Source organism: Lagenorhynchus albirostris, chromosome 15 (assembly GCF_949774975.1).
Source record: "Lagenorhynchus albirostris chromosome 15, mLagAlb1.1, whole genome shotgun sequence".
Classification (NCBI taxonomy): domain Eukaryota; kingdom Metazoa; phylum Chordata; class Mammalia; order Artiodactyla; family Delphinidae; genus Lagenorhynchus; species Lagenorhynchus albirostris.
Window position 1 is genome coordinate 66543962 of NC_083109.1, and position 27566 is coordinate 66571527.

General features: G+C 41.4%; 1 protein-coding gene across 2 annotated transcripts; it reads right to left on the minus strand.

Moving 5' to 3' along the window:
* Positions 1–2479: 2479 nt before the first annotated feature.
* Positions 2480–27566, minus strand: CDR2 (cerebellar degeneration related protein 2). 2 transcript variants are annotated; one of them, XM_060124101.1, is made up of 5 exons: positions 27217–27566; positions 18837–18949; positions 6363–6511; positions 5944–6105; positions 2480–4451 (listed from the first exon to the last, which is right to left on the minus strand). In XM_060124101.1, the coding sequence occupies exons 1-5, from the start codon at positions 27293–27295 to the stop codon at positions 3599–3601; spliced, it is 1356 nt and encodes a 451-aa protein (XP_059980084.1). In that variant the 5' UTR covers positions 27296–27566; the 3' UTR covers positions 2480–3598. The 2 variants fall into 2 exon arrangements, with proteins under 2 accessions (XP_059980084.1, XP_059980082.1); XM_060124099.1 differs by lacking the exon at positions 5944–6105 and having other exon boundaries at positions 27217–27432.

Here is a 27566-nt window from a genome sequence, read left to right on the forward strand (position 1 = left end):
CTGGCATTTTTCACAGAACTAGAACAAAAAATTTCACAATTTGTATGGAAACACAAAAGACCCCGAATAGCCAAAGCAATCTTGAGAACGAAAAACGGAGCTGGAGGAATCAGGCTTCCTGACTTCAGACTATACTACAAACCTACAGTAATCAAGACAGTATGGTACTGGCACAAAAACAGAAATATAGATCAATGGAACAGGATAGAAAGCCCAGAGAGAAACCCACGCACATATGGTCACCTAATTTATGACAAAGGAGGCAGGAATGTACAGTGGAGAAAGGACAGCCTATTCAATAAGTGGTGCTGGGAAAACTGGACAGCTACATGTAAAAGTATGAGATTAGATCACTCCCTAACACCATACACAAAAATAAGCTCAAAATGGATTAAAGACCTAAATGTAAGGCCAGAAACTATCAAACTCTTAGAGGAAAACATAGGCAGGACACTCTATGACATAAATCACAGCAAGGTCCTTTTTGACCCACCTCCTAGAGAAATGGAAATAAAAACAAAAGTAAACAAATGGGACCTAATGAAACTTAAAAGCTTTTGCGCAGCAAAGGAAACCATAAGGAAGACCAAAAGACAACCATCAGAATGGGAGAAAATATTTGCAAATGAAGCAACTGACAAAGGATTAATCTCCAAAATTTATAAGCAGCTCATGCAGCTTAATAACAAAAAAACAAACAACCCAGTCCAAAAATGGGCAGAAGACCTAAATAGACATTTCTCCAAAGAAGATATACAGAGTGCCAACAAACACATGAAAGAATGCTCAACATCACTAATCATTAGAGAAATGCAAATCAAAACTACAATGAGATATCATCTCACACCAGTCAGAATGGCCATCATCAAAAAATCTAGAAACAATAAATGCTGGAGAGGGTGTGGAGAAAAGGGAACCCTCTTACACTGTTGGTGGGAATGTAAATTGATACAGCCACTGTGGAGAACAGTATGGAGGTTCCTTAAAAAACTACAAATAGAACTACCATATGACCCAGCAATCCCACTACTGGGCGTATACCCTGAGAAAACCATAATTCAAAAAGAGTCATGTACCAAAATGTTCATTGCAGCTCTATTTACAATAGCCCAGAGATGGAAACAACCTAAGTGTCCATCATCGGATGAATGGATAAAGAAGATGTGGCACATATATACAATGGAATATTACTCAGCCATAAAAAGAAAGGAAATTGAGCTATTTGTAATGAGGTGGATAGACCTAGAGTCTGTCATACAGAGTGAAGTAAGTCAGAAAGAGAGAGACAAATACCGTATGCTAACACATATATATGGAATTTAAGGAAAAAAATGTCATGAAAAACCTAGGGGTGAAACAGGAATAGAGACACGGACTTACTAGAGAATAGACTTGAGGCTATGGGGAGGGGGAAGGGTAAACGGTGACAAAGCGAGAGAGAGGCATGGACATATATACACTACCAAACGTAAGGTAGATAGCTAGTGGGAAGCAGCCGCATAGCACAGGGAGATCAGCTTGGTTCTTTGTGACCGCCTGGAGGGGTGGGATAGGGAGGGTGGGAGGGAGGGAGACGCAGGCGGGAAGAAATATGGGAACATATGTATATATATAAAAAAAAGAATCCGCCTGCCAATGCAGGGGAACGTGGGTTCCATCCCTGGTCCAGGAAAGTCCCACATGCTGCGGAGCAACTAAGCCCATGCACCACGACTACTGAGCCCGAGCTCTAGAGCCCGAGCCACAACTACTGAGCCCACGAGCCACAACTACTGAAGCCCGTGTGCCTAGAGCCCATGCTCCGCAACAAGAGAAGCCACCGCAACGAGAAGCCCGCGCACCGCAACGAATAGTAGCCCCCGCTCCTGCTCGCCACAACTAGAGAAAAGCCCACGCGCAGCAACTAAGACCCAACGCAGCCAGAAAAAAAGAAAAAAGGGATGATAATGAGCACACTTGTAAGGATATACCAACAAACTGGTAACCAGTTGATTCTGGGAAGAAAGGTTGGGAGGTCAGGGAAGATGAGACAACTTACTTTACAATCTCTTTGTACTGTTTGAAAAAATAATGTTTTACCCATTAATCCAGTTTTGCCATTGAGCAAAATTAGATTCAATGCTCACTTTAACATCTGAATACTGTAAAATGTCTTTCCTATGACTGAATGATCAAATGTTGTGAGAATTACCTAGTCAAATGCTATTAATTCAGAACCAAGCCTGACATTTCTAAAATAGTGAAAATTATATACAGCATATAAATTTGAAAATGTTTTTAAATCATATAGTAATTTTAATGAACATTTATCAGTATGAACAGAATTTGTGCTATTACACAATTCCAAGGAATGGGAAAAAATGGAAATGGAAAAAAAAATCACTCAGTTCTTCCCAGAGAGATTTGTTGGAAGAAGAAAAGCTGGTAATAACAGCGAAAAGGCTTAAGGTTAAAATAACAAGCAATTGATCCATTTGTTCATTTTCATAGGTAGTTTTATTTGGTTTTTAGAAAAATATACACAATAAATGGGACCTCAGTTCTCTTAAATAGTTTTAAATTAAAAGTATGCAAGTGAGAGGATGAGTGTTATTTCCAGTCAGGACATCAACACTGTTTAATAAAGTGGCAGATAGGAATTTCTGCAGCAAGTCACAAACGTTTACAGGAATGGCAGGAAGTGAGGAGAGCAGCCTGAGGCTGGCAGGCTGGCCAGCTCAGACGGCACAGTGCGGGTACGGGTTCATCGCGCCCCTTCAGCCTGAATTTAAGAAAAGAATGATTTGCCTATCCTAACCACTACAGCTTTGAGTAAAAACATTTGAATGTGGGGAAGAGGCCCTCCAGGGCTCTAACAAGCTAACTGGGCCAACCAGAGCCTGCCCTTTTAGTTTGGTATTCAGTTAGACTAAAATGTTATTAGGGTTACCTGTCAGTCACAGTTCAACTGGTAGCCCATGTAACCAACTCAAAGGCTTGGAGTATTTGTTAATGCCACGTATTTTGGATTAGACCCCTGCTTTCTCCTGAACATTCTTCTTAATGAATTCACAGTATCCAACAGTGTTTGAGAAAGAGATTTTCCCTTGGCAGCCATCTGACTTCTACATAGTTTTGAGAAGTTAAGCAAGGAGGCAGTAGGAATTGCCTTAGCTTTGTTTCAGCTCTGCCCTTTCCCCTATATAATATACACTACATATATATATATATATATATATATATATATATATATATATATATACACATACACACACACACACATACACACTATATACTACAGTTACTCCGGGCCTACTTCTCCAGGAGCACATATTTTCCCTCCACCGGTCCCGGGGTTTTTCAAGGAATCGCAACCTAATTGTCACGCCAGCCAGAGGCCAGTTTGTCATGGGATTTACTGAGGAGCTTAAATGGAACTCGATTATACAACTGCCACCGGTAGCCACCTTCCTCCCTCGCTGTATGCATTTGCTAAGTAAGCAAAGCAATGAGGCAGACGTCAGGAGCAGTATCAGGTTTGGGGTCTACACACACGTGTGTGAGTGGCAGAGAGAGGTGATAGGAAACAGGCCAAGTAGTGGTGGAGCTGGCGGTTCACTTAGGAATGAGAAGAGAGAGATCGGTATTTTGTTCTCTGTTCGTCTATTTCCTGTTTGGTTTTCTTGATGCAACTAAAGATCTCCTTAAAAAGCACTTTGTATTCTGGTGGTGTCGAGGTGGTGGGGCAACCGATGGGCTCTGGGGTGACCGAGGCCGGTTCCCAGCCAAGGGTGCCAGGCTCGGGCTGGGCGTTCACTGCGGCCGGGTCCTTGGCCCTGGAGGTCTGCACAGCCTTGTGGGCCAGGGAGTCCTCCTCCTGCTGGCACTTCCTCAGCAGCTCCTCGTACTTCACCTTGAGGGTGCTGTACTGCATGTCCACCTCGTGCAGGAGGGAGATGCCCCTCTGCTTCACGGCCTTGGCCCTCCGGATGCAGGTCTCCTCGTGGCCCTTCACAATGTCGCCGCCCGCCAGGCTGCTCAGCACCGTCTCGCTGCTGCTGCGCTTGAGAGGCTTTCTGTGCGCTTCGGGCATGGTCAGGAGCATCTCCTCCAGCAGGCTCTGGCTGGGCTCCTTGACAGGGACAAACAGAGAGTCTGGCACCAGCTTCTCAACCCCATTCACAAAAGGGCGCTCCGACTGCAACATCTGCCGCATCTCCGCCACGTCGGCCTGCAGCTCCAGCACACGGGTTCGGTAGGCCTCCGCGGCCCCCAGCTGCTGCTCCAGTTCGCTGTTCTCCTTCAGCACCAGCCCATACTCCTCCTCCACGGTCGCCCGCTTCTGCCGCTCCAGGCTCAGCTGGGCCTGCAGCATTGTCACTGTTTTCTTCAAATGCTCGTTTTCTTCTTCATCAGGGCTCTGCTGTAAGGCAGTGATCTTCTCGGCAAACACATGATCGTACACGAAGTGCCTGGGGAAAATGTTGAAAGAATCTATTACACAGGTCAACTGAGAATGCAAAGAGGGAGACTGATGATTTTTTTCAACTCCCTGTTTTTGAGGAGCTGTGATGTGAATGATGTTTTGCCTATTCCACACTAGAGCAGTGGCTAAAATGAACACGTGAGAAAACACAAGTTCTGTGACTAATTTTTGTTTTAAACATTAAAAATACTACAGGGCAATTATACTCCAATAAAGATGTAAAAAAAAAAAAAAAAAAACACTACAGGGCTTCCCTGGTGGCGCAGTGGTTGAGAGTCCGCCTGCCGATGCAGGGGACACGGGTTCGTGCCCCGGTCCGGGAAGATCCCACATGCCGCGGAGCGGCTGGGCCCGTGAGCCATGGCCACTGAGCCTGCACGTCCGGAGCCTGTGCTCCGCAACGGGAGAGGCCACAACAGTGAGAGGCCCGCGTACCGCAAAAAAAACAAACAAAAAAAACTACAGAACATCCATTCCCAAAGACCAGCTGTATGACTGATACTGTTCAAGGAAATCAGAACAGCCAGTGGTGCTCAGTGTTGGCTGCAGATTAGAATCACCTGGGCAGTCTTAAAAAATACTGAAGCCTGGGTCCCACCCACCTAGATTCTGACCTAGCTGGTCTGCCACCTGGACTTGAGTTTTTTTTTTTTTTTTGTAAAGCTCTTTATGTGATTCATAATATACAGCTAAGACAGAACCACTGCTGCAGCAATTTTTAAACCACAAACATATCAGAAACACCTAGGCAGCCTTTTCCCCACACCTAGAGATTCGGATTAGGCCTGAGGGAGTCGCTGGTTTGGCAGTGTGAAAAACTGCACAGGTGACCTGGTGAACGGTCAACGCTGAGGACCACCAAGTGCACGGGCCGGTCTCTCGCCTCTTCAGACTCCTAGGCAACTTGTAACTGTACTTATTTGTGTGATTATTTGCTTATCTGCCTCTTCATGAGACTGAAACCTCCACGAGGGCAGGAACTTTGTCTGTTTTGCTCACCACTCCTCACATCTGGCATTAGCACCTGCCTTACAACAGGTGCTCAAGAAATAGTTCCTAAATAAAGATTCAATCTTAGAACTCTATATTGTAAAGGCATTTCTGCAGGCAAAAAAACCTTGTTTGCCTGGATTTTTGTTTTACTGAATTTTCAATTTTTTTCTTCACTGGAATGTGAAATACAACCCCAAAATCTGTAGTATATCAGAAGTACTGCACCTTATTTTAAATTAAGATTTAACACATTAAAAGCACTAAAATACACGAGACTTTCAAAAATAAGTGTTCACCGAATTACTAATACTCAAGAACTCAATCATTTGTATGTTTAAATTAAGTGGTTTTGTTCAAACCACCGGTGGTCTAATAGCCAAGTGGCATTTCCTAAAAGGGTACTTTTAATCTGCTGGAATCCGGAATGTGTCAGTGACACGAGATGCACTCCTGCTTGCAAATGCCATGGAAAGGCAGGCTCTTACTGGCGGAGGTCATACAGCTCTTTCAGAGACGAGAAGCTGGGTGCCGATTTCTCCCGGTCATGCTTCCCCCGGCTCCTCCCTTGGCCAGATGACTTCAACTCCTCCACTTGGCTCTGGAGGTGATCAATGTTGGCTTGTAGGCATTCAATTGTTTCAGTCAGACTGTGAGGAACAGACAGAAGCCAGTTGCTGCTTGTCATATTAAATTAAGGGCGTAAGCAGTGAGGAGAGATTAGCTGCCAGCCACTCAAACTGGGCTTGCATAATTGGAAAAGACTTCTATTTAATCTCTATTCTCCACAGAGAATTAAATTAAACCTTGCCCCATATTGACCCAAACCCACTACAGCCATGTTCTATTCTAGTTGATACTAAATGACTTCTCCTAGGGCTTCTTCAATGGATTCTAAAAACTTTACCTCAGAATCTTCTGCTGTGAGGCCCTGCTGTCAGCAACGAGCTTTTGATTTGTTTCTTCCAGTTCCCTTGCTGTGACATCTAATTGCTCATAAACCTTTGCGTGCTGTTCATTCATCTGCCGCAGGAGCTCCACCTGCTTGGTCAGATACTGGAAGAGATGATTGTGATCAGTTTACACGTTAAACAGATAAGATACCTGCAGCATTCCAGCACCAACTGCATCCCACAATTCAATTCAGTTCTGGCACTAACTACTGGAGCTATGAGGGCTCAGCCCCACAGAACCGCCCCCAGTTCAGGCGCTGCTGTCAAGTCCCAGGGATCGCCCGTACATTCAAACAACCAGCTGTAAATCTGGGGGCTCCCGTGACCTCCCCTCAGGTTCAGTAATGCGCTAAAATGACTCACAGAACTCAGGAAAGGGAGTTACTTACACTCACTGCTTTATTATAAAGAATACAACTAAGGAACAGCCAAAGGGAAGAGAGGCGTAGGGCAGGGATGGGGGTGGAGAGCAGTGCGGGGCTTTCTTGCCCTCTCCAGATGCACCACCCTCCCAGCACATCCATGTGTTCACCAACCCGGAAACCCAGCTTCACTGCACAGACATGATTCATTCAATCACTGGCCACTGGTGAATGAACTCAATCTCCAGTCCCTGACCCCTCTCCAGAGGTTGGGGATTGGGCTGAAAGTTCTAACCCTCTAATCATGTGGTTGGTCCCTCTGGCAATCAGGAAATCCCAAAGGACTTAGGAGCGCTACACCAGGACATAGGGACAAAGGTCAAATATATGATTTTCATTATACCACAATACCACAGGTTTATTTTATGAAAAGAAGAAATTTAAATCTCAAACTACTTTCCTTAGTAAGAACTGAGTACAAGCCATCCTTTATATGCTTAGTTTCCCTAAAGCTCACCAACATCTCGTGTATCATAAGGCTCTTCTACTCTTACAAAGCACAAAACACACATAAAATTAATATTTGACAGGAAAATCTAAGTGAGACACGATAATCCCACAAGAGAAAAAGCATGGAATACATGATCAATGTTTAAACAAAAATGTTTTATAGACATAAGAAAAGCCTAAAGAGGAAGATTTTAGATGATTTTTGCTTGAAAAAAATTTAATTTTTTTCCCTCTGGGTGAGACATTCTGGAAAAAGAACAGGGAGAAAGTACTGATTTAACCAGAAAAAGATATTTTAACTTAATATTATTCAAAGATACTTTTAATTCTGTGAGAATGTTGTCACCATAATCCTCCTTATTTGTGAGAAACTCGCCAGATTATTTATTTTGGTACTGCTAAGACTGCTTTCTAAATGGCCAAGGATAAAGGGGAATAGTCACAACCTTAATGCCTCGATGTTACGTTTCCTTGTTTCCCCTCCGACTCAACTCCACCTGAAGAGGATGAAAGACAGTATATATTCCAAATGAAATAGTCACAATATTTCTCTGGGGTAAAACCAGAAAGAGGAAAAAGGTAGGTCTGAAGCATTACCAATGACCAAATGGTAATAGACCAGACATGACTTTAAAAATACTTTTCTTGAGGCTTCTCTTACATACCTATACAAGTATTTACAAAGCTAACAGACTTCTTTCACAGACTTCTTTCAAAGAAAGGGCTATATGACTTTCATGGGCTCTTTAAATGGCAGTGGTGTGGCAGAGTTGAAAAAAGTATACGAGGCCTTTTTTCAAACTAGTTACATAGCTCGGTAGCAATGTGTCGAGAAAACACTTAATTCTCATACCTCCTCATCTGAAACTCTTGGCCAAGAGTGTTTTGGGAAATTCTTTAAATTTTAGGAAGGCAACACACACTTTATAACATCCCAGCGAGGGTTGGGTAGCACTCTGTTATCAAGCACTGATATTCTCATCAAAAGTATGAATAAAGATTATAAACAGCCTCACATGAGTTCAGGTCAGGGTTTGCTGTCAAATGAACTTGCTGCCTACTTAAGAAAAACATCTTGTTTTTACAGAGCTTTTCGGGTTCAGAACTGAAAATAAATTGTGGATCCGTTAGTACCTACCTTGTAGGATTGTAAGTATTAAATGAGATGGAGTGAGCACGCAGCATAGCCCCTGTAAAAGCCTGTTTATTCTTCACTCCCTCAGTCCCCACCAGCTTCTCCTAGAAGTGTGCCTGTAATCCTGCCCTCTGGCTGGCAATATTCTGGTAGATTCCTGTCACTGGTAGGGAATGTTTTCAATCTCTTCGGAATACTAGAGCAGAAAAAGGTTTAGAACATAGGAGTGTATATAATAGCTGCAGAAATTTTGCAAGCTACTTTATGTCAAGTATAAGATCTCAAGTATTCTTTGGGACTGATTCACAACAACCTAAAAAAAGTCTAATGCACAGACCAGACACTAATTATTAAGTTACCACAGGAGCTGTCCCTGCCTAGTGATTGGAACAGTCACATCCTCCGTAGGACACATTTGCCCCACAGAGGGCAGGTAGGACGCCAAGTCTTGGTGGGCACAGGATCAGAGAAGAGAGATGGTCTGATGGGAGGCAGCAGCACAGAAGCTAAGAGCACAGGCTGTGGGGTTGGAATTTGGTTTGAAGTCCTACTTTGCCATTGCTAACTGGGTGACCTCCCGTAAGTAACTTAGTTTTTCTAAGGTGAGATTTCCTCATCACCTACCTCACAAGGTTGCTGTGAGGTTAATATGAGGGAAGGGTTCAGCATGGCATCTCGCAAATGGTAAAATTGCTCGATAAGAGTAGCTATTTCATCCTTATCTACAGTTATGCGTTTTCAAACTTTACATGTGCTAAAATTCAACTGGGGGATTTATTGAAGTATAGGAATCTGGGCCCCTTTCCCCTAAAATTCTGAGTCAATGAGACTGGGGTAGAGCCAGGATTCTGCATTTTTAGTAAAAACCCCAGGTGATGTTAGTGCAAGTGTCCATGGATCACACTTATTAGAGAAATGTTGATCTTGGACATAGAAAATGCTGGAAGCCTCCCCTCCCCCAACCCAATGTCTCTCTTTCTCTTGGGTCCAGGAGACATAAACATTCACTTGGATCGAAATGATTCTTAAGCTTAATGTATACCATTTCCCTTCTTAGGACTTAATTTAGTTGCAGTTATTCACAAAAATTAGGCTATATTTTAACTGTATCGCAACAGCATTCTTTATCATGTTGTATTTTGACATGTTCCTACAATCATAATTCCCTGAAATTATATACTACTTATATAATTGAGTACTCCTTCCTAAATTCTCAGTCCACCCAAATACTGATTCTCTACAGATGGCTAATCTTATCTACTGCATTTTAAAAACTTGTTAAAATGGGGCTTCCCTGGTGGCGCAGTGGTTGAGAGTCTGCCTGCCAATGCAGGGGACACAGGTTCGTGCCCTGGTCCGGGAAGATCCCCCATGCCGCGGAGTGGCTGGGCCCGTGAGCCATGGGCTGCTGAGCCTGCACGTCCGGAGCCTGTGCTCTGCAACGGGAGAGGCCACAACAGTGAGAGGCCCACGTACAGCAAAAAAAAAACTTGTTAAAATGGATAATTTCAAACATATATAAATGCAGAAAAATGGTTTAATGAACCCTCATCTATCCATCATCCAGTTTCACAATTATCAATACACAATCTTGTTTCATCTCTACTTTTCCACTCCCCTCTTTCCCCAATCAATTTAAAGCAAATCCAAGACATCTTAAGTATACATATTTATATATTTCTAAGCAATAAGACCTCATTTTAACCACAATTCCAATCACACTTTAAAAAACCCCAACAATTCCTTAATACCTTTCAGTGTTAACGTTTTCCCATCTCTTAAATGGTTTTTCCAGCTTCATATGTAGTCCTTATTTCACCCTCAGGGGGTACCTTTATCTTGAAATTGTGGAGTTGCCTCCCTTTAAGGCAAGCTCCCCCTTCCTTTAGGGCCTTTATTACCCAATCTCCCCTCTCCCAGGGGCCTCGCCTTTCCTGGCTGTCTCCATCTAATCCAGCAGCCCTTGACCTGAGGTCCACGGGTTGAGAAAAGTTACACCTTCATTTTCACTAAATTCTAACTGAAATTTAGCATTTTCTTCAATTATGAATGGAGGCAACAAACCACCAGTAGTATGAGGAGTACTTAGGACTTCATCACTTACAGGAATCACAGATGTTTCCATAGCACATGATAGTGGCTGCAGAAATCTTGACTTACCTCATCACTATTTGAAATGACAGTTTTTAGATTGCTATTAGAGCTTGGTATTTAATGAATTAATAAACACATATTAATATATCACAAATTTATTTTTTCAATATTTTGATAGTCATTTCAATATAACCGATTCCCTCTGTAATTTTATGTATTTTAAGAGGTTCATCTTAGAGTCACGAGATAGCCAAAGGGATCCACAGCACAAAGATGGCCAAAAAACCCAAGATTATCCTTTAGGCCTCCATGTAAACATAGAGGCTTCAGAAGCCTTTCTAGACCACCCCGTCTAAAGCAACACCACTCCCAAGGCACTCTATTAATTTCCCTCAAAACACTTCACACTTAATAATAAACAACCAAACTGCTTACTTGTTAATGTCATAGTCTTCCTAACCCTCCTTGAAGAAGGTAAGGCTCTTATACATCTAGTCCATTTAGCACAATTCTTGATACAAAATAGGGACTAAAAAATACTGGCTAATGGCAATTTCTAGACCTCTCTTCACAACAGCTCATCATGCTTGGTACCACAACTCAGACTGCTGGAATGTTGAGAGCCTTCTTTCAAAGAGTTTGAGAATGGCTTTGGCTATAGCCCTTTTGGGAAAAGGCCCTAATAGATACTAACTCTTTCCTCTCTTGCTCCATTTATGGACAATTTCTCTGTGTTTATTCCCATGGCACAGGTATGCCTCAGCAATCTGAAAGAGACATTTTTTACCAGTCTCTCTTACATGGGCCCCAAGATGTGTCCCTTTTTAAAGATATAATATTCAAATTAGAGTCGTGGCCGACATAAAGGAAATAAGTCAATGTGTAAATAAGTACAAAGAGGCTGTTTAGAAAACTGTAGTAGGTCCCCCTCATTTGATATATAAAAATCTGTAGGGGATAAAAACCACAATGAAACCATTTAGGAAGAACTTGTGATATTTTGGTCTTAGAGGACTTGGCTTTAAGGACAATCTAAAGAATGGCAGGAAGCTTGCTTTCACGTGGTAGGAGTTTAATCTTATTATGATTAAATCAAAACTAATCAGAAAAGCCCTTCACTTCTCCAAGAATCTGTGATAGGTTACCTAACAAAGAAATCTGACTAAATTGGTCAGCAACTTAAAAGAAAAATTTTTAGCTCTCTCAGCAAGTATTGATGTGAGGCCAGAGAATCAGAATCCATGGTCAGACACTGCTTTAAGGCTTGGCCTCTAAAACTTCAAATTAGTATTTAATCAAATTTTTTCTGATTCTACAAGGAAATGGGTTAGCTTATTTTCTACCCTTCATTTAAAGGTATGGCTATGCTTCTCATGTTCTGGTTTTCTCAATTCAGAATCTTTGATCATAGCCTCAAATGAACCTGTCTGGACTGACAAGATCCTAAAATTCAAGTGCCAAAAAGAGATCGAGTACAAAAGTATTTGTCATATTAAACAGGGGTGGGTGATGAGGGGATATTTAAGCTAAACAGTGGAGGGAGGGGAACATGGGGGTAGCAAAAACACAGGCAAAAATGTCCACTTATAGGCAAGAGTGTCAAAGTTTAAGTTCCGTGGGTTATCTCCCACTTGTCTTAGAATTTGTACAGAATGTCGCCTCAACTAGGAGTAAAAGGTTCAGGTTATGTAAAAAAGCTATAAATAGGCCACCTTTACACCTGAGGCAAACTTTTGAAAAAGGCCAGCAGGATTCTATTAACACCTGTTTGCAACTGTAGAACCCTGACCTGGAATGCTGGAAAAGACAGACACAACCAAACTAAAAAACTCATAAGGAATGGAATGGAAATTCAGCTTTTATGCAGTGTTGGGATTATTCTTATATTAAGGATTACAGCCCAAATCCTCTGAATTTAGTATCGAAATGACCTTCCACAATACTGAAGAAATATTTCCCATTACCTTTGAAAAACTTCTTTCCCCTGATTAAAATATTATATTTCCCCTGAAGGAAATTTAGGAAAAAAGTAAAAAGTATGAATATGAAAATAAAAACCACCTATAATCTCACTATTAAAAGCTTGGCTTGTTCTTAAGATCTATTTTCCAATAATTGAAAAGGATTTATTTTTTTCAGAATTAAGATTCTTTCATTACTAAAATTCTTAAAACACACGGATAAACTGTGCAACAATTTATACTGTCCAAAATATATACACACACATAATCTCATCACCTCAGAACAACTCTGTACCAATGTCATGTAAGCATTCTTATCACCATTACACAGCAGAGCAAACAGGATCTGAGAGGTAATTCACAGGCCTAAAGTCCAGCTATTTGCTATAGAATTAAGGGCTTAAGTCTGAACATCCTAACACTGAGGCCAGAGCTCCTTCCACATCCTTTCAAAATCTCCAGAGGTGGAAACCCACAGTTTAGGAAGTGCTTCGTAAACTGCTTACCTGTCTTCTGTTAAGATACTGATTTGAACAGGTATTCAGTGATTACCTACTATGTTCCAAAGACTATGAATAAACACAGCAACAGCCTTCAATGTTGCAACGGAAAATGGGGAGGTGGCGGGGAGAGAAACAGGATAAAACAAATCAAGAAATAAGTGTAATATATAATAGAATATCGATAAATGTCATAGGGGAAGCACAAAATGCTTTAAAATTTCCGAGGATGACATGAGCTTTTGAAAGAAGGGACACCTCTAAGGCCAGACTTCTTTGACTCCTGTGGGGATAATGCAGGTTTCCAAGCAGAGAAGCAACAGAAACACAAGGCTGTGGGCTGCTCACACAATTGTAGAAAACTTTACGAGAATCTGATTGTGTCTGATGTGTCAGATCTCATTACTCTGCAAAGCTTCTCTCCACCCCCTCATTCAGGAGAGAAAAACTTGCTCTAGAATCTTGAAAAATTAGACGCTAAGTAAAAGCCACACAGGCTATAGGCATCTCTGAAGCCAATCATTACTTTCAACGTTTAACCTTTTTTTTACTTTAAAAACAATGCCTAACAAAATACTAATTTTTATGAGGACTGTTTGAAACCTGTTAACAGTCTTTGAAAGCATACTTGTAGTTCCACTGAGAAAATATCCTTTCACCGTTTCCTAGTTGTCTATTTCCATAATGAGTCACAGTTTGGGGGATTTTTTTTTTTAACATCTTTATTGGAATATAATTGCTTTACAGTGGTTAGTTTCTGCTGTATAACAAAGTGAATCAGCTATACATATATATATATCCCCATATCCCTTCCCTCCCACCCTCCCTATCGCACCCCTCTAGGTGGTCACAAGGCACCGAGCTGATCTCCCTGTGCTATGCGGCTGCTTCCCACTTGCTATCTATTTTACATTTGGTAGTGTATATACCACTCTCTCACTTCGTCCCAGCTTACCCTCCCCCCTCCCCATGTCCTCAAGTCCATTCTCTACATCTACGCCTTTATTCCTGTCCTGCCCCTAGGTTCTTCAGAACCATTTTTTTTGTTTTTGTTTCCAAATATATTTGTTAGCATATGGTATTTGTTTTTCTCTTTCTGACTTACTTCACTCTGTGTGACCAACTCTAGATCCATCCCCCTCACTACAAATAACTCAATTTCGTTTCTTTTTATGGCTGAGTAATATTCCATTGTATATATGTGCCACATTTTCTGTATCCATCCATCTGTTGATGGACACTGAGGTTGCTTCCATGTCCTGGCTATTGTAAATAGAGCTGCAATGAACATGGCGGTACATGACTCTTTTTGAATTATGGTTTTCTCAGGGTATATGCCCAGTAGTGGCATTGCTGGGTCATATGGTAGTTCTATTTTTAGTTTTTTAAGGAACCTCCATCCTGTTCTCCACATCAATTTACATTCTCACCAACAGTTCAAGAGGGTTTCCTTTTCTCCACACCCTCTCCAGCATTTATTGTTTGTAGAGTTTTTTGATGATGCCCATTCTGAGCAGTGTGAGGTGATACCTCATTGTACTTTTGACTTTCATTTCTCTAATGATTAGTGATGCTGAGCATCCTTTTGTGTGTCTGTTGGAAATCTGTATATCTTCTTTGGAGAAATGTCTATTTAGGTCTTCTGCCCATTTTGGGGTTGGATTTTTTTTTTTTTTTTGCGGTACGCAGGCCTCTCCCTGTTGTGGCTTCTCCCATTGCGGAGCACAGGCTCCGGACACGCAGGCTCAGCGGCCATGGCTCACGGGCCCAGCCGCTCCGCGGCATGTGGGATCTTTCCGGACTGGGGCACGAACCTGTGTCCCCTGCATCGGCAGGCAGACTCTCAACCACTGCGCCACCAGGGAAGCCCCTGGATTGTTTTTTTGATATTGAGCTGCATGAGCTGCTTGTATATTTTGGAGATTAATCCTTTATCAGTTGCTTCGTTGGCAAATATTTTCTCCCATTCTGAGGGTTGTCTTTTCCTCTTGTTTATGGTTTCCTTTGCTGTGCAAAAACTTTTAAGTTTCATTAGTTCCCATTTGTTTATTTTTGTTTTTATTTCCATTTCTCTAGGAGGTGGGTCAAAAAGGATCTTGCTGTGACTTGTCACAGAGTGTTCTGCCTATGTTTTCCTCTAAGAGTTTGATAATGTCTGGCCTTACATTTAGGTCTTTAATCCATTTTGAGTTTATTTTTGTGTATGGTGTTAGGGAGTGTTCTAATTTCATTCTTTTACATGTAGCTGTCCAGTTTTCCCAGCACCACTTATTGAAGAGGCTGTCTTTTCTCCATTGTATGTTCTTGCCTCCTTTATCAAAGATAAGGTGACCATATGTGCATGGGTTTATCTCTGGGCCTTCTATACTGTTCCATTGATCTATATTTCTGGTTTTATTCCAATACCATACTGCCTTGATTACTGCAGCTTTGTAGTATAGTCTGAAGTCAGGGAGCCTGCTTCCTCCAGCTCCATTTTTCTTCCTCAAGATTGCTTTGGCTATTCAGGGTCTTTTGTGTTTCCATACAAATTGTGAAATTTTTTGTTCTAGTTCTGTGAAAAATGCCATTGTTAATTTGATAGGGATCGCATTGAATCTGTAGATTGCTTTGGGTAGTATAGTCATTTTCACAATGTTGATTCTTCCAATCCAAGGACATGGTATATCTCTCCATCTGTTGGTATCATCTTTAATTTCTTTCATCAGTTTCTTATAGTTTTCTGCATACAGGTCTTTTATCTCCTTAGGTAGGTTTATTCCTAGGTATTTTATTCTTCTTGTTGCAGTGGTAAATGAGAGTGTTTCCTTAATTTCTCTTTCAGATTTCTCATCATTAGTGTATAGGAACGCAAGAGATTTCTGTGCATTAATTTTGTATAGTTTTGGGGATTTTATCCTAGCGTTTTCACCGGTTCTGCACATTCTTCATCTACTCAGAGTAGCTTGTTCCAAGACCATTTTCTGGCTGATTTAAAATTTCTCTGGGTTGGTAGGATAAGAGCTTACTTTTTGGTTTTCAACTATATTTTGCTAAATTTAAAAAATGATCATGTATTACTTTTCGAATCAGGAAAACTCCCAATAAAAATTCTAAGAAGTCAGTTTAAAACTTGTACAAGTGATTCCATTTGTGTAAAGTTCAAAGACAGGCTAAACTAATCTAGGGTGTTAGAGTGCTGTTTAAGGGGCGTGGTGACTGGAAGAGCTGATAATGTTCTCATTTCTTATCTGGGTATTGGCTGCATGGGTATGTTTATGAAAATTCTCTGAACTATACACTTAGCATTTGTGCCTTTTTCTGTATGTATATTTCAAAAAAAAGAGGTTACTTTAAAGAGAAAAAAAAAGACATAAGGTTTGAGTTAAGGAAAGAGTCCTTATAAAGTTTAGGGGGCTCTGAAAGGATATAATGATAAGAGGCACTATACCTATTGCAAGGGTCATCTTTTAGTACAGAATTAGGTTCTTCAACTGCCTGGTTACTTTTACAAGAGCGTCAGGCTTTCCTTGTTGTAGACTACTGGAGGGAGACCTTGGAAGTCTGTTGTGATCTGCAAGTCTGCCTGGGCCCAGGTGTGAACCAAACAGGCAGTAAGGCTGGTCTGTGGGAGGCCTCTGGCTGATAAGCGGGCTTAGCCAGAACTGCCATTTCATCTCCCTGTTTCATCCCATTCCTATTGACTTTCAGGAAGTGATTTACAAAAAGAAAGAAAGAAGAAAGCCAGCCGTAATGGCAGAGAAGAAATCTAAGACAGTGTTGTTTTTAGTCAAAAAACAGCTTTGGATAAAGAGTGAAATGTTGAAGGCTACAATGCTTGGATCTATGAACCAGTGGACCACGTGCTCTGTTACAGAAACAAGAGATCCATGGAAATGTTTCTGGAAGTAATCCAGGCTAAATTTATTTAATTAGCTTTATACATACATTTAATTGTATATTTATTTAATCATTAAGGTCTGACCTGGATACTTCATTTTTATTATGCTTTTCAACATCTTATAAGAATTGGGGGTTGGGGAGAGGTGACTGCAGGGGCCAAGGGACCACATCCGTGTAAAAGCTTGATTACAAACATTTTTTAAGGAAAAAAAATCTTACAGAAGACTTTAGATAGTGGAGTATTATTTGTATATTTGGAGACTCTTCAAAGATCTTTGGATTTTTTTCAGAATATCAATGATCTGTTTCAACTGTTTAATCATCTTCAATACCACAGAAAAGAAAATAAAGGTAGAAAGACAGGTAACTTAGATCATAAAGTAACCGTGTTTGTCATCTCCTATAGTAACAAATAGGCATCATTCTCTAATTATACAAATATTTGGACTTTTTTCATCTATATTTGGAAAAATGTGCTAAAATAAGCATTATAGTATTGAGTTATAGTGAGTTATAGGTGCTTTCATGGAAAACATCAATACAATGTATTAAGACTATGTTTCTACCCAAATACAAATAAATGTACCTCACGGTAGGCAGTGATCTTCATGTATATGCCCTAGGACCACTCTATGAAATTTTCCAATGAGTTGAAAAACGACGTCTATGAAGCAAAACAGGAATGAGTTCCTTGATCATGTATGACATTTGGCTAGTTTAATAGTTTTAAAATGCCTGGTTTTCCTGCATTTTTAGGTTTCTGCCCAATTCTATTCCATTTTGGGTATGGCATGTTCTATGCTCTTCTGATATAGAATATACCAAAAATGATAGCTGGTGACTTCAATATCATTATAAGATACACCTTCCTAGAATTATAAAGGTATACTTCAGTCACATCATTGGCTAAATTCATAAATCCTGATGAAGGGGGGAGGGGAATCTACTGTATGCATCTTAATTATGGTTACTATGTAAAATTAAGGATACTGAAATAATAAATTTGTCTCAGTTTTGATGATAGGCTTATTTGTATTCAAAAACTGAAATCTGTGTAATTTTGATTGAAGTCAAGGACAATGTTATTCCACGTCTTTGCATTTCTAGCACCTGGTTCAATATATAATCAGAGCTCAGTAAGTTCTGATCATGATGAATGGCTTCTGTGTTCTAAGGTCTTTTATATTTTTCTGCACATAGACATAAGAGTCCTGGTTCTACTGCACCAATTTGAGGAGAAGGAGCTGTAATTTAAGTGCAATGCTTTTTGGGGGTGGGATGGTAGTTTGGGGCATGAAGTGTTCTAATAGGACAACTGTTTGGTTAATATCCATAACTAGCATCTTTACAGTCACCTGACCTACACATAACTGGGCTACTTTAATGGGACTATTTACAAGACAGCACCTCCATTTTAATCTGGTAATCTAGCATCTTTCATATTACGAAATGTGATACTACAATTTTTAAACTTTTCATCAAATTTAGGATGGTGTTTGTTAGGGGGAGGGGATGCAGCCAAGGAGGGGTTATAGAGGGAGTCTCAACAATGTGGATGGTTTTCTTTCTTAATCTGCTTGGTGGGTACACGGGTGTTCATTGTATTATTCTCTTGTACCTCTTCGCATATCTCAAATATTGCATCATTCATTTTAAAAAGAAAAAAGTGAAAAACTAAGTATAATATTCACAGCTTTACTTTGCTTCACATACTTGTAAATACTGCACCATTTACTTCTAGTACACTTCACGAAGGGTGAAGAGAGAAATTTCTCTCATCACAGCAGACTTACATGTTGGGAAAGCTTAAAGAAAGTAAAAGTCAACCTCCACACACTTCCCAATGGTTCTTTATTCTAAAAAAAGTGTATATTAGAAATTAAACACTGCTTTTAATTCCAAGTGTTATTTTAGTAGAATACAATTGGCGCTAGAGCAGCGGCAGGCCACACCTCAAAGGTAACTCTCCCGCTGAGTAAATTACCTCAATTTCCTGGAACTGCTCCTGATTGGTTGTGTACATCTGCTGAAGAGAATCCTCCAGCTCTGTGTTCCGATCCAGTAATGTCTTCCCAAGCTCAGCAGCAAGTTGGAGATCTAGCACAACAAGTAAATCTTAGAATAGTGCAAATGATCTCACCTTAACATTTTACATAACCCAGTCCTTTATTTTAAGAATGAAACAAGACCTAACCCCACATATAAAGTTTAAGTCAGATCCCAATGGAAGGTGGAATGGCACAGAAGGAAACCTGGATTCTACTTAAAATTCGGTTGTATTAGGGCCTTTTACTAGGTAATGTACTCTTGATGTACCCTTACTTGTAAGACGTGAAGAATAGTGATATTCATTTCTTTAGGAATGATCATTCAGGATTGTGACATCTGAGATCATAATTATTTGCTAATGGACTGGACTTAATCATATCCTGATTGTCTACTTTTCTGGATGGACTGTTAAGCCAAAGTACAGGCAAACCTTTCAATAGTCTCTAAAGTTCCCAGGAATCTGGCTGCTGTGAATGCAACTGTCAAAGCAAAGTGTGTTGTTACAGATCCTGGCCTCCTAAGTGGACTAAAAATTAAGTCACAAAAAGGAAAACTATTGATACATCAGTGATAAGAACATTGCCACAGGTCTCTCTCATTTTTATCTGTTTCTCTTCATGTCCTTCTCCAAGAAGAGCAAACCAGATAAGCAAAGCAGCAGTACAGTTTGTGTGGTAACTCAGTCATGGCTCATACTTTCATTTAGCAAAGAAGCATATTTCTTTTCTAAACCTTATTTTTCAAAGCTCTCTCTTCTTAGGCATATAGGCACGTAAGACAGGATTTGTTATAAATCCCAGAAATAAAAATTTAGTGATACAAAAAAAGGACAATAGTTCTAACATAGGTGACTGAAACACTTATCTGCATAGTAAATTTCTTTGAGAGGTCCTTTGATATAGTGGGAAATGCACTGAACTGAGTAGGAAGGTCTGGGGTCCAGTTCTGATTGCCATTTACCAGGTTAACTTTCAATATAGTCCCTACATTTAGTGTTTTGTGTAGAGAGATGACTGTCCTGTCAATATGATTCTGAAAATCAAATGAAATAATTTACTTACTTTACAAACTAAGCTGCAATACACAGGCAAAGTTATTATTGGTATTCATTGATTCACAAATGAATGATTTTGTTGCTAGGCACCATGCTAAGATTTGGCTAGAATGGTGAATAAATGGATGAATTTCCTGCTTTCCTGACACTCCCAGATTAATGGGGAAAGGCAGACAGCAAGTAAGTAAATAAACGTGCAAACTGTGATAAACACTGTTCATCCATACATGTATGCATAATTCAATAATAGCAGACACTGTTCTGGGGATACAGGAATAAACTCAGCTAAAAAATTCCCTGCCTTCATGGAGCTTATACTCTATTGGGAGAAACAGCATGAAAAAAATATATACTAGATAGCAAAAAGTGCTAAAGAAAAAAAAAAAAGAAGAAGAAAGGGGGCAGGAAGAGTACGGATGTGGGAGGTTGAAATTTAAGAACAGGTGACAAGGGCTTCCCTGGTGGCACAGTGGTTAAGAATCCGCCTGCCAATGCAGGGGACACGGGTTCAATCTCTGGTCCGGGAAGATCCCACATGCCACGGAGCAACTAAGCCCGTGTGCCACAACTACTGGGCCCGCGTGCCTAGAGCCCGTGCTCTACAACAAGAGAAGCCACTGCAATAAGAAGCCTGTGCACCGCAATTAAGAGTAGCGCCCGCTCACCGCAACTAGAGAAAGCCTGCGTGCAGCAGTGAAGACCCAACACAGCCAAAAATAAATTTATATATATATATATATATATATATATATATATATATATATATAAAGAACAGGCAACAAGGGTGACATAAGACTCAAGATGTGAAGGAACTGAATACGTGACCCACGTAGATCTACTTAGGGGACCGGAATTCCAGGCAGAGGCAAACCTGGCAAGCATGACTGGGGCTAATAAGGAGGCCAATGAGGCCTGAGGGGTGTGTATGTGTGTGTGTGTGGTGTGTGTGTGTGTGTGGCAGTAGGAGACAAAGAGGGGCTCCATGGAACCCAGTGAAGGCTTTTCATACGATCACTCTCTCTGGCTGTTGTGTAAATAGATGGAAAGAGACGAAGGTGGAGGGAGTGTGACAGGGATATTGCAATCATCTGGGTGAGAGAAGGTGGTGGCTTAGACTATAGTGGCAGAGATGGAGATGAATAGAGGTGTAGGATTCTGGATATGTTTTGAATGTAGAGCTAAAATGATTTGTTAATCAACTGCATGTGGTATGCAAGAGAGAAAAAGGAAAAAACCTCTCTGGGTGTGGTGATAATGTACAAAGGATCTACTTCAGAAAGGGAGGTCACAAGGAAAGTCTTTCTTAGGAGATGTTTTAGCTAAAGTTTGAAGGAGGAGGATATCACCTTGTAAACGCCAGGCAGAGGCCCTAAGACGGGAAAGAACCTGGCACACTGCACAGCCCAACATAAAGCTGGTGTGACGGAAGCACACTGCAGGAGAGTGGTATGCAAGCTGGAGGAGTAGGCAGGGATCAGATCACACAAAATTTTATTGGCCATGGGAAAGAAAGTTTATATTTTATTCTAAGTATGATGGAAAGTCATTTCACTTAGTGTCAAAAATATACTTATTATTACTCATTATGAAAACAGAGAACCTCGCCACATATGATTTTAAAACAATTTTTAGAGGCTGACAAATAAGGTTTAACATTATTCTTTACACCAATATTAAAACTTAACCTAGGGCTTCCCTGGTGGCGCAGTGGTTGAGAGTCCGCCTGCCGATGCACGGGACACGGGTTCATGCCCCAGTCCGGGAAGATCCCACATGCCGCGGAGCAGCTGGGCCCGTGAGCCATGGCCGCGAGCCTGCATGTCCGGAGCCTGTGCTCCACAACGGGAGAGACCACAACAGTGAGAGGCCCGCGTACCGCAAAAAAAACAACAACAAAAAAACTTAACCTAGAATAAGTGGTAAAAGAAAAGCAACCACCTTTGTTACCTGGTACTGTCCATCTGAGTGCATAATTAGCATTGTGCTTGGTTAGTTTTCCCTCCTTAGGAAAAAACAAAGCCGCAAAACCCACCAAACACCACTATTTTAAAACATTTTACACCCATTTAAAATAAAACCTTATACTTTTGTTAGATAGGTGTTAAAATACATTCTCTTGTGATTTAAATATTAACAATGTCTACTAATGAACTTAAGGCTTCAGATATCAAGTCTATGAAATAACATCTTGTATTCACAAGACATAAAACCCTTTACAAACCATTCAAAGCATTTAAGAGACATTAATTTTTTATATCTTTTCAAGGTAGTTAGCTGATGCTAATCAACCTGACCAAATCCACATGGTGAGTCACAAGCAAAAGATAAACCACTGTCAATTCTAACTTTCACCATCATCCCAATTCTCTATTATCCATATCCACACAATTTTAAGTCTATTGACAGAGATGTCCATATACTTCTTTGTTTAAGGTAGGGAGTACAAATCTTCCTAGCTGAGGTACTTAATCTTTTCACTTGTTTTCCTGGATGGCAATGAGAAACTAGAGTTAAGCTCTTTGGCTTTTACTGCCTGCGCTGCCAGTGAAAGCATCTACAACCCCAGGCAAGTTAATATCTTGTTTTCATTAAGTGAAAAAGGAACTAAGTACAGCTGAGACGTTCCAGAAATAATTATTTTGTACTCAGAGGGTAGGCAATGTGCATACATAGCCCCACACAGGAACCACCACGATGAATTACTAAGGACAAAGCATATAAACATTACCTAGACATTACTTAAGTCTCTCCTGGCCTGCTGTAAAGCGGTGAGTAATTCCTCACTGGGAAGGACCCGAGACTCACCAAAGACATTCTTATCTAGCAATCAAAACCTGAGCCAAAACTGCTTCCAGAATAAAGACTAACTTGAGACCACTTCAGCTATTTTCCTCAGTTAGGAAACGACCTATGCTACTTAATACCAGCCAGGAACAGCTTTCCTTTTCCTGCTGATGCAGAAAGAGATGCCAAGTATAGCACTCTTCTAGTAAACAGCAAACAGAGAAGAATTTGAGACTTGTCCTTATCGCAATCCTTATTTCTAGTTAAACAAAGCCCCAGCCTGGCTCAGTAACCTGAAGTCTCAGTCTCCTAAATATTTCATAGGATGTTTAGGACAGAATTCTGGCGAAACAAGTCTCAACTACAAGGAAGTGTCTGTGAAGCCACACTGTATAACAGGATATTACTTCATCTGTTAGTTTACAGACAAGAGTCTTTTTTGGTCTTAAGGAAAAAAAAAGTTTATTTCCTGTTGTGTAGCATCTGGCTTCCATAACCAAAAGGAGCCAAAAGCTGGCAGTAAGCCCAAGAAGGTTTTCCAAAAAGTTAGTGGGGGGAATGGGAGAATAAATGTCTTTTATTTTTAATTAACATATAAAAGAAAAGGAAACAAGATAGTTTTGAAGCCTTATGCACCTGTTCATCTCACCTTACAATAAGGATTTTCATTAAGAGGTTGCCTTTTCTAAATCCTACTGAACTGGCGTAGGCAGCCACTAAAAATACCACAGATTTACTGCAGGCTTGAGAACAGCAACTTTTCAATACCTTCATGTTCAATATTCTTCCACTAATCAGTCTTTGCAAGTGATAATAATCTATTTTAACAGTGTAAACTGTTAGCTTTAAACAGATATTCTACTCAGCCCTATGCTCTAGGCAAAGCGATTTTTAAAAAAAGATCTTCCTTCCAGAATTCTGAAATCTTTAAATCCCACTGCTACTACATTTTTCTTATTTTACTTCAGTTTTTTAAAAAACACGAGGATGACATATTCCCATGTTAGCTGTAGTCTCTAGCAGTAATTCAATAACATTAAGGCTGAAAGCTTTTCCTATTACCAAAACAAATGCGTCATTTGGTGATGCTTCTGTGCAACCCCTGTTGCCAACGTTACTACAATTGGGAAAGCAAAAAACCTGAATATAAACATCAAGAAAAATGATGGTGTCAGTTTTAATGACCAGTGATTCAGCAAATTAGTTGCTCACATGGAAAATGTACTCCTCTTAAAAAGAAGTAGAAATCTTAGGATTCCTTTAAACTAAGATTCCATTTGCTGAACCGTATAGTAGAAACCCGAATCCTTATTCTAAGCTTGCACAGCCCACCAAATGACAATTAAAATAGCAGCTGGTCTAAAAGAAAACCCAGTCTCTTAAGTCTTTTCACCTTGTTCTCAGGGGCACATTTCAGAGGTAGCACCATCATTACCTGCACAGGAGGCTCCTGCTGTCCCAGAAAGGATCTCACCCCCAGAGACCACTGTCAGTGTCCTCACTGTGCCAACTCAGCTCTTTGACAAAAGACAGTCTCTTCATCAAAGTGTTTTATAAAAGCAAAGGGTTTTCTCCTTCTGCCTGCATACAGCTTTATGTGTTTCTAACAAGGTATGAATGGTAGGCCAGAGCCTTCCGAGGTTAGAAACTTTCAGCAATTTTAATTTTTAAAAAGAATGCCCCAAGCAAACTTTGGTATAGAGATTCAATCTACTTAAACAATGCTTCTGTTGCTAAAGGAAAAAAATCTGTAGTTCTAGGACTTTGAGAACAGGATCTTAGTTGTTTTAGCAGCTCTCTACAAACAAGGCTCTCTCAGTAAAATTAATAGTGAGGATGTTAAAAAATGAACAGACATATGTCTGCACTTGATAAAAACCCACTAGATCTGCTTATCAATCTAAGAGGACAGACCTGCTCCCAAACTTTATTCAGCAGCAAAATTATCTAGTGAGGGCTCGCCCTGTGCCAGGCACTACATGTAGTAGGCACACACCAGGAGGTGGCGTCTCCTCCAGTCAACAGGTTCCGAGACCGTCAATGAGTAGGAACCTGCCTATCCTATCTTGTGGACGGGCGCTGTGGCCCCAGTGCCTGGATGAACAGCTGGCACAGAATAAAGAAAATTTTTGAGAAATGAACAAATTAAAACAAAATCCTTTAGAAGTTTAGGAGTTCTTTAACATATAATTTAATGAAACTGGGACAAAGATACCCTTCTATTCACACTGTAGCCTTCTTTCTTTTACAGGCCATATTCACAGTTATGATTGTTGGAATTTCACATCTATTCCTACACTACACACTTAAACTAAGTTATGACACACAGGGTTATGTCAAAGTCCATCGCGATAACAGATGTAAAAGTCTTTTGAAAAGCACAGAACAAATTCCAAATGCAAATTGCCATTAAGGAGGTTTGGACCTGTGCTCTTTAAGGTTTCATTAAACTTGAACACCTGATGACTTCATTTCGATCAGAGGTTAAAGAGTTCCACATCTAACCCCAATATGTTGCATTTGCTCCTCAGCAGATTGAAATATTACAACCAGTTGTTCCTAACAACCTCCCGCAGGGGGAAAGTGCAGCGTGGACTAAGGCACCTGATGGAAGAGAGCCATGAAAACAATAATCCTGTGTGAGTGCCTCAGTTCAGTTCAACAAATGTTAAAATCGAGCTCCTATTATGTGCTAAGTATTGTGCTAGATTAAAAAAAAAAAAAAAGAGCCCATACAGATCTACACTTTCTAAATACAGTAAAGAAAACTATTTAGCTTTGATTATAGGACAAACTGCTTAATTTATTATAGGGAAATGTTGCAAGTGCACAATGGCTGCCTCATAAATCCTGCAGAAAGTTTCAAACTAGGCCATCAATCCTTAGGGGGAATTCTGAAAACAGGTTAAAATGTAAGACAAATTTGACTTGTGGACGCTGTGAACATGATGGCAGATACTGCACTGCAGCCACTGAATAGCTTAGACTATATAAAGCGTAATGGTAAACTACTTTGGTTTAAGCGACAGGCCACGACATATCGATTTAAGAAATCACCTTCCCCAAAAAGAATTCCTTATGTTTCTTTTCTAAGTACGAGTCATTCAAGCCTACATTCTTTCTTCCCCCCAGATTCAATGGTTAGCAGGAACAGACACCATGGCCATTTACTATTCAACTAAATGAGATGTTAATTTTTTGTGCAAGTTAGAGCTGAAAAAGTTGATTTACACAGAACAGCTGAAACAAGATGCCTGAATAAAATTCCTGAGGATTATTCAGGATTCAGTATAGTGGTTGAGAAAGTTTACTCTGGAGTTTGGAGTGGAATCCTAGCTCCCCCAATAACAGTATCTACTTCTACCTCTGAAACTTCGTTGGATTAAATGAGCACCTGTGTGAAGGGCGCATCAGTGTCTGGCACACAAACGCTGTTTCCCAACTGCAAGTTCCTGCTATTAACAGGCCAAAAGCTGGGTGGCACTGGCTCCAAACTGAGGGCCGCTCTAAGGTTTTCTCTGGAGACAAGAAATCCAAGACAGGCCAAGACAGGAATGCCTGTTTTTAACTAAAAAGTTAGGGTGCAAAATGAAGTAAGTGGCAGAGGTAGAAGTGCTCTCAAGTCATCTCACCTGGCATCCGGTAAACTACTCTGCAGAAGCAGTTTTTTTTTCGCCCCCAACAGTCGAACACCAACTAAAAAAGCTGTAAACCAGGTGGTGAAGAAGAGACAGGGTTTGGGCAGTGACTATGATGATTCCTCATTCTGAGTGGGTGGGTTCAAAAATACTTTGCTGTACAGCAGAAACTAACACAACATTGTAAATCAACTATACTCCAATAAAAATTAGTTAAAAAAAATACTTGCTCCCACACCTAACTTGAGGGAAGTCATTTGGCCGCTTTAACCTCCGCTTTCCCCATCTGAAAAATGGGGATAACGCGAATTACTCTCTCACGGAGTTATTGTGTCTATCAAATGTGTGCAAAGGGCTCGGCACGGTTCCTGCCACACAGCACTGCCAGCTGGGGACTTAACACCTGCAGCAGCTCACACTCGCTGGGAGCCCCGGCTGTGGTTCCCCCAAGAGGCGGAGAGGAAGCAGGGCACGAGCCCGGTAAGGGGCCACCCCTCTCTGCTCCGAGGAACGCCGTGGAGATTAAATCAATTAATCCGGAGAGAGTGCTTCAAACGGTGCCTGGCGCCCGGTTAGCACTGCACACGCAGTAGTGGTGGTGATGATACTGATGATGCTGATGCTGATTACCGCGCAGGAGCCTGGGCCCCGCAAAGCGGAGTCCTCCCGGGTGGGACGGGCAGGCGCGACAGTCCCAACGCCAGGTGAGCGCCAGACCCCGCCCCTGGCATCGGTGGGCCCCAAGCAAAAGCAACTTTTTAACAGTTTCGCGGCCGGGAGGAGTAGCCTCGAGCCGTCAGCCGCCCAGACCAGGCCCCGCCTGGCGATCGCGCCCTCACCTTGCTGGAGGTCCTGGTGGTCGTACCACGGCTCATCCTCTTTCATCTCAAACTCCTCCACCAGGTTTTCCGCCAGCATCTCGGCCGGCTCTTCCGGGGGCAGCGGCCCCCACCGCCGGCGGCCCGCCTCAGCCGCTGCCCCGGGCTCTCCGCCGGCCCCTCCGCACTCAGCCAGAGCCGCCCTCTGGCGGGACCCGCCGCCGCCGCCCAAGTTCCGCAGCGCCGCCCGACCACAGCCACCCGCCGCCGCTGCCGCCGCGGGACGGTCCGCAGCACACCCCGCGGACCAGCTTCCCGACTCGCCCCGCGCCGCCCAACGACACCAACGGCCAGCGCCCCGGCGCGACCGC

What these genes read in the sequence shown, in the direction of transcription:
- CDR2 (XM_060124101.1), bottom strand. Translation starts at nt 27,295, where the DNA reads ATGCTGGCGGAAAACCTGGTGGAGGAGTTTGAGATGAAAGAGGATGAG. An exon ending in CCACCAGGACCTCCAGCAAG is followed by an intron (nt 18,950 to 27,216) that starts GTGAGGGCGCGA and finishes TTGTTGTGCTAG; the next exon opens with ATCTCCAACTTGCTGCTGAG. An exon ending in TCACAGCAGAAGATTCTGAG is followed by an intron (nt 6,106 to 6,362) that starts GTAAAGTTTTTA and finishes TGTTCCTCACAG; the next exon opens with TCTGACTGAAACAATTGAAT.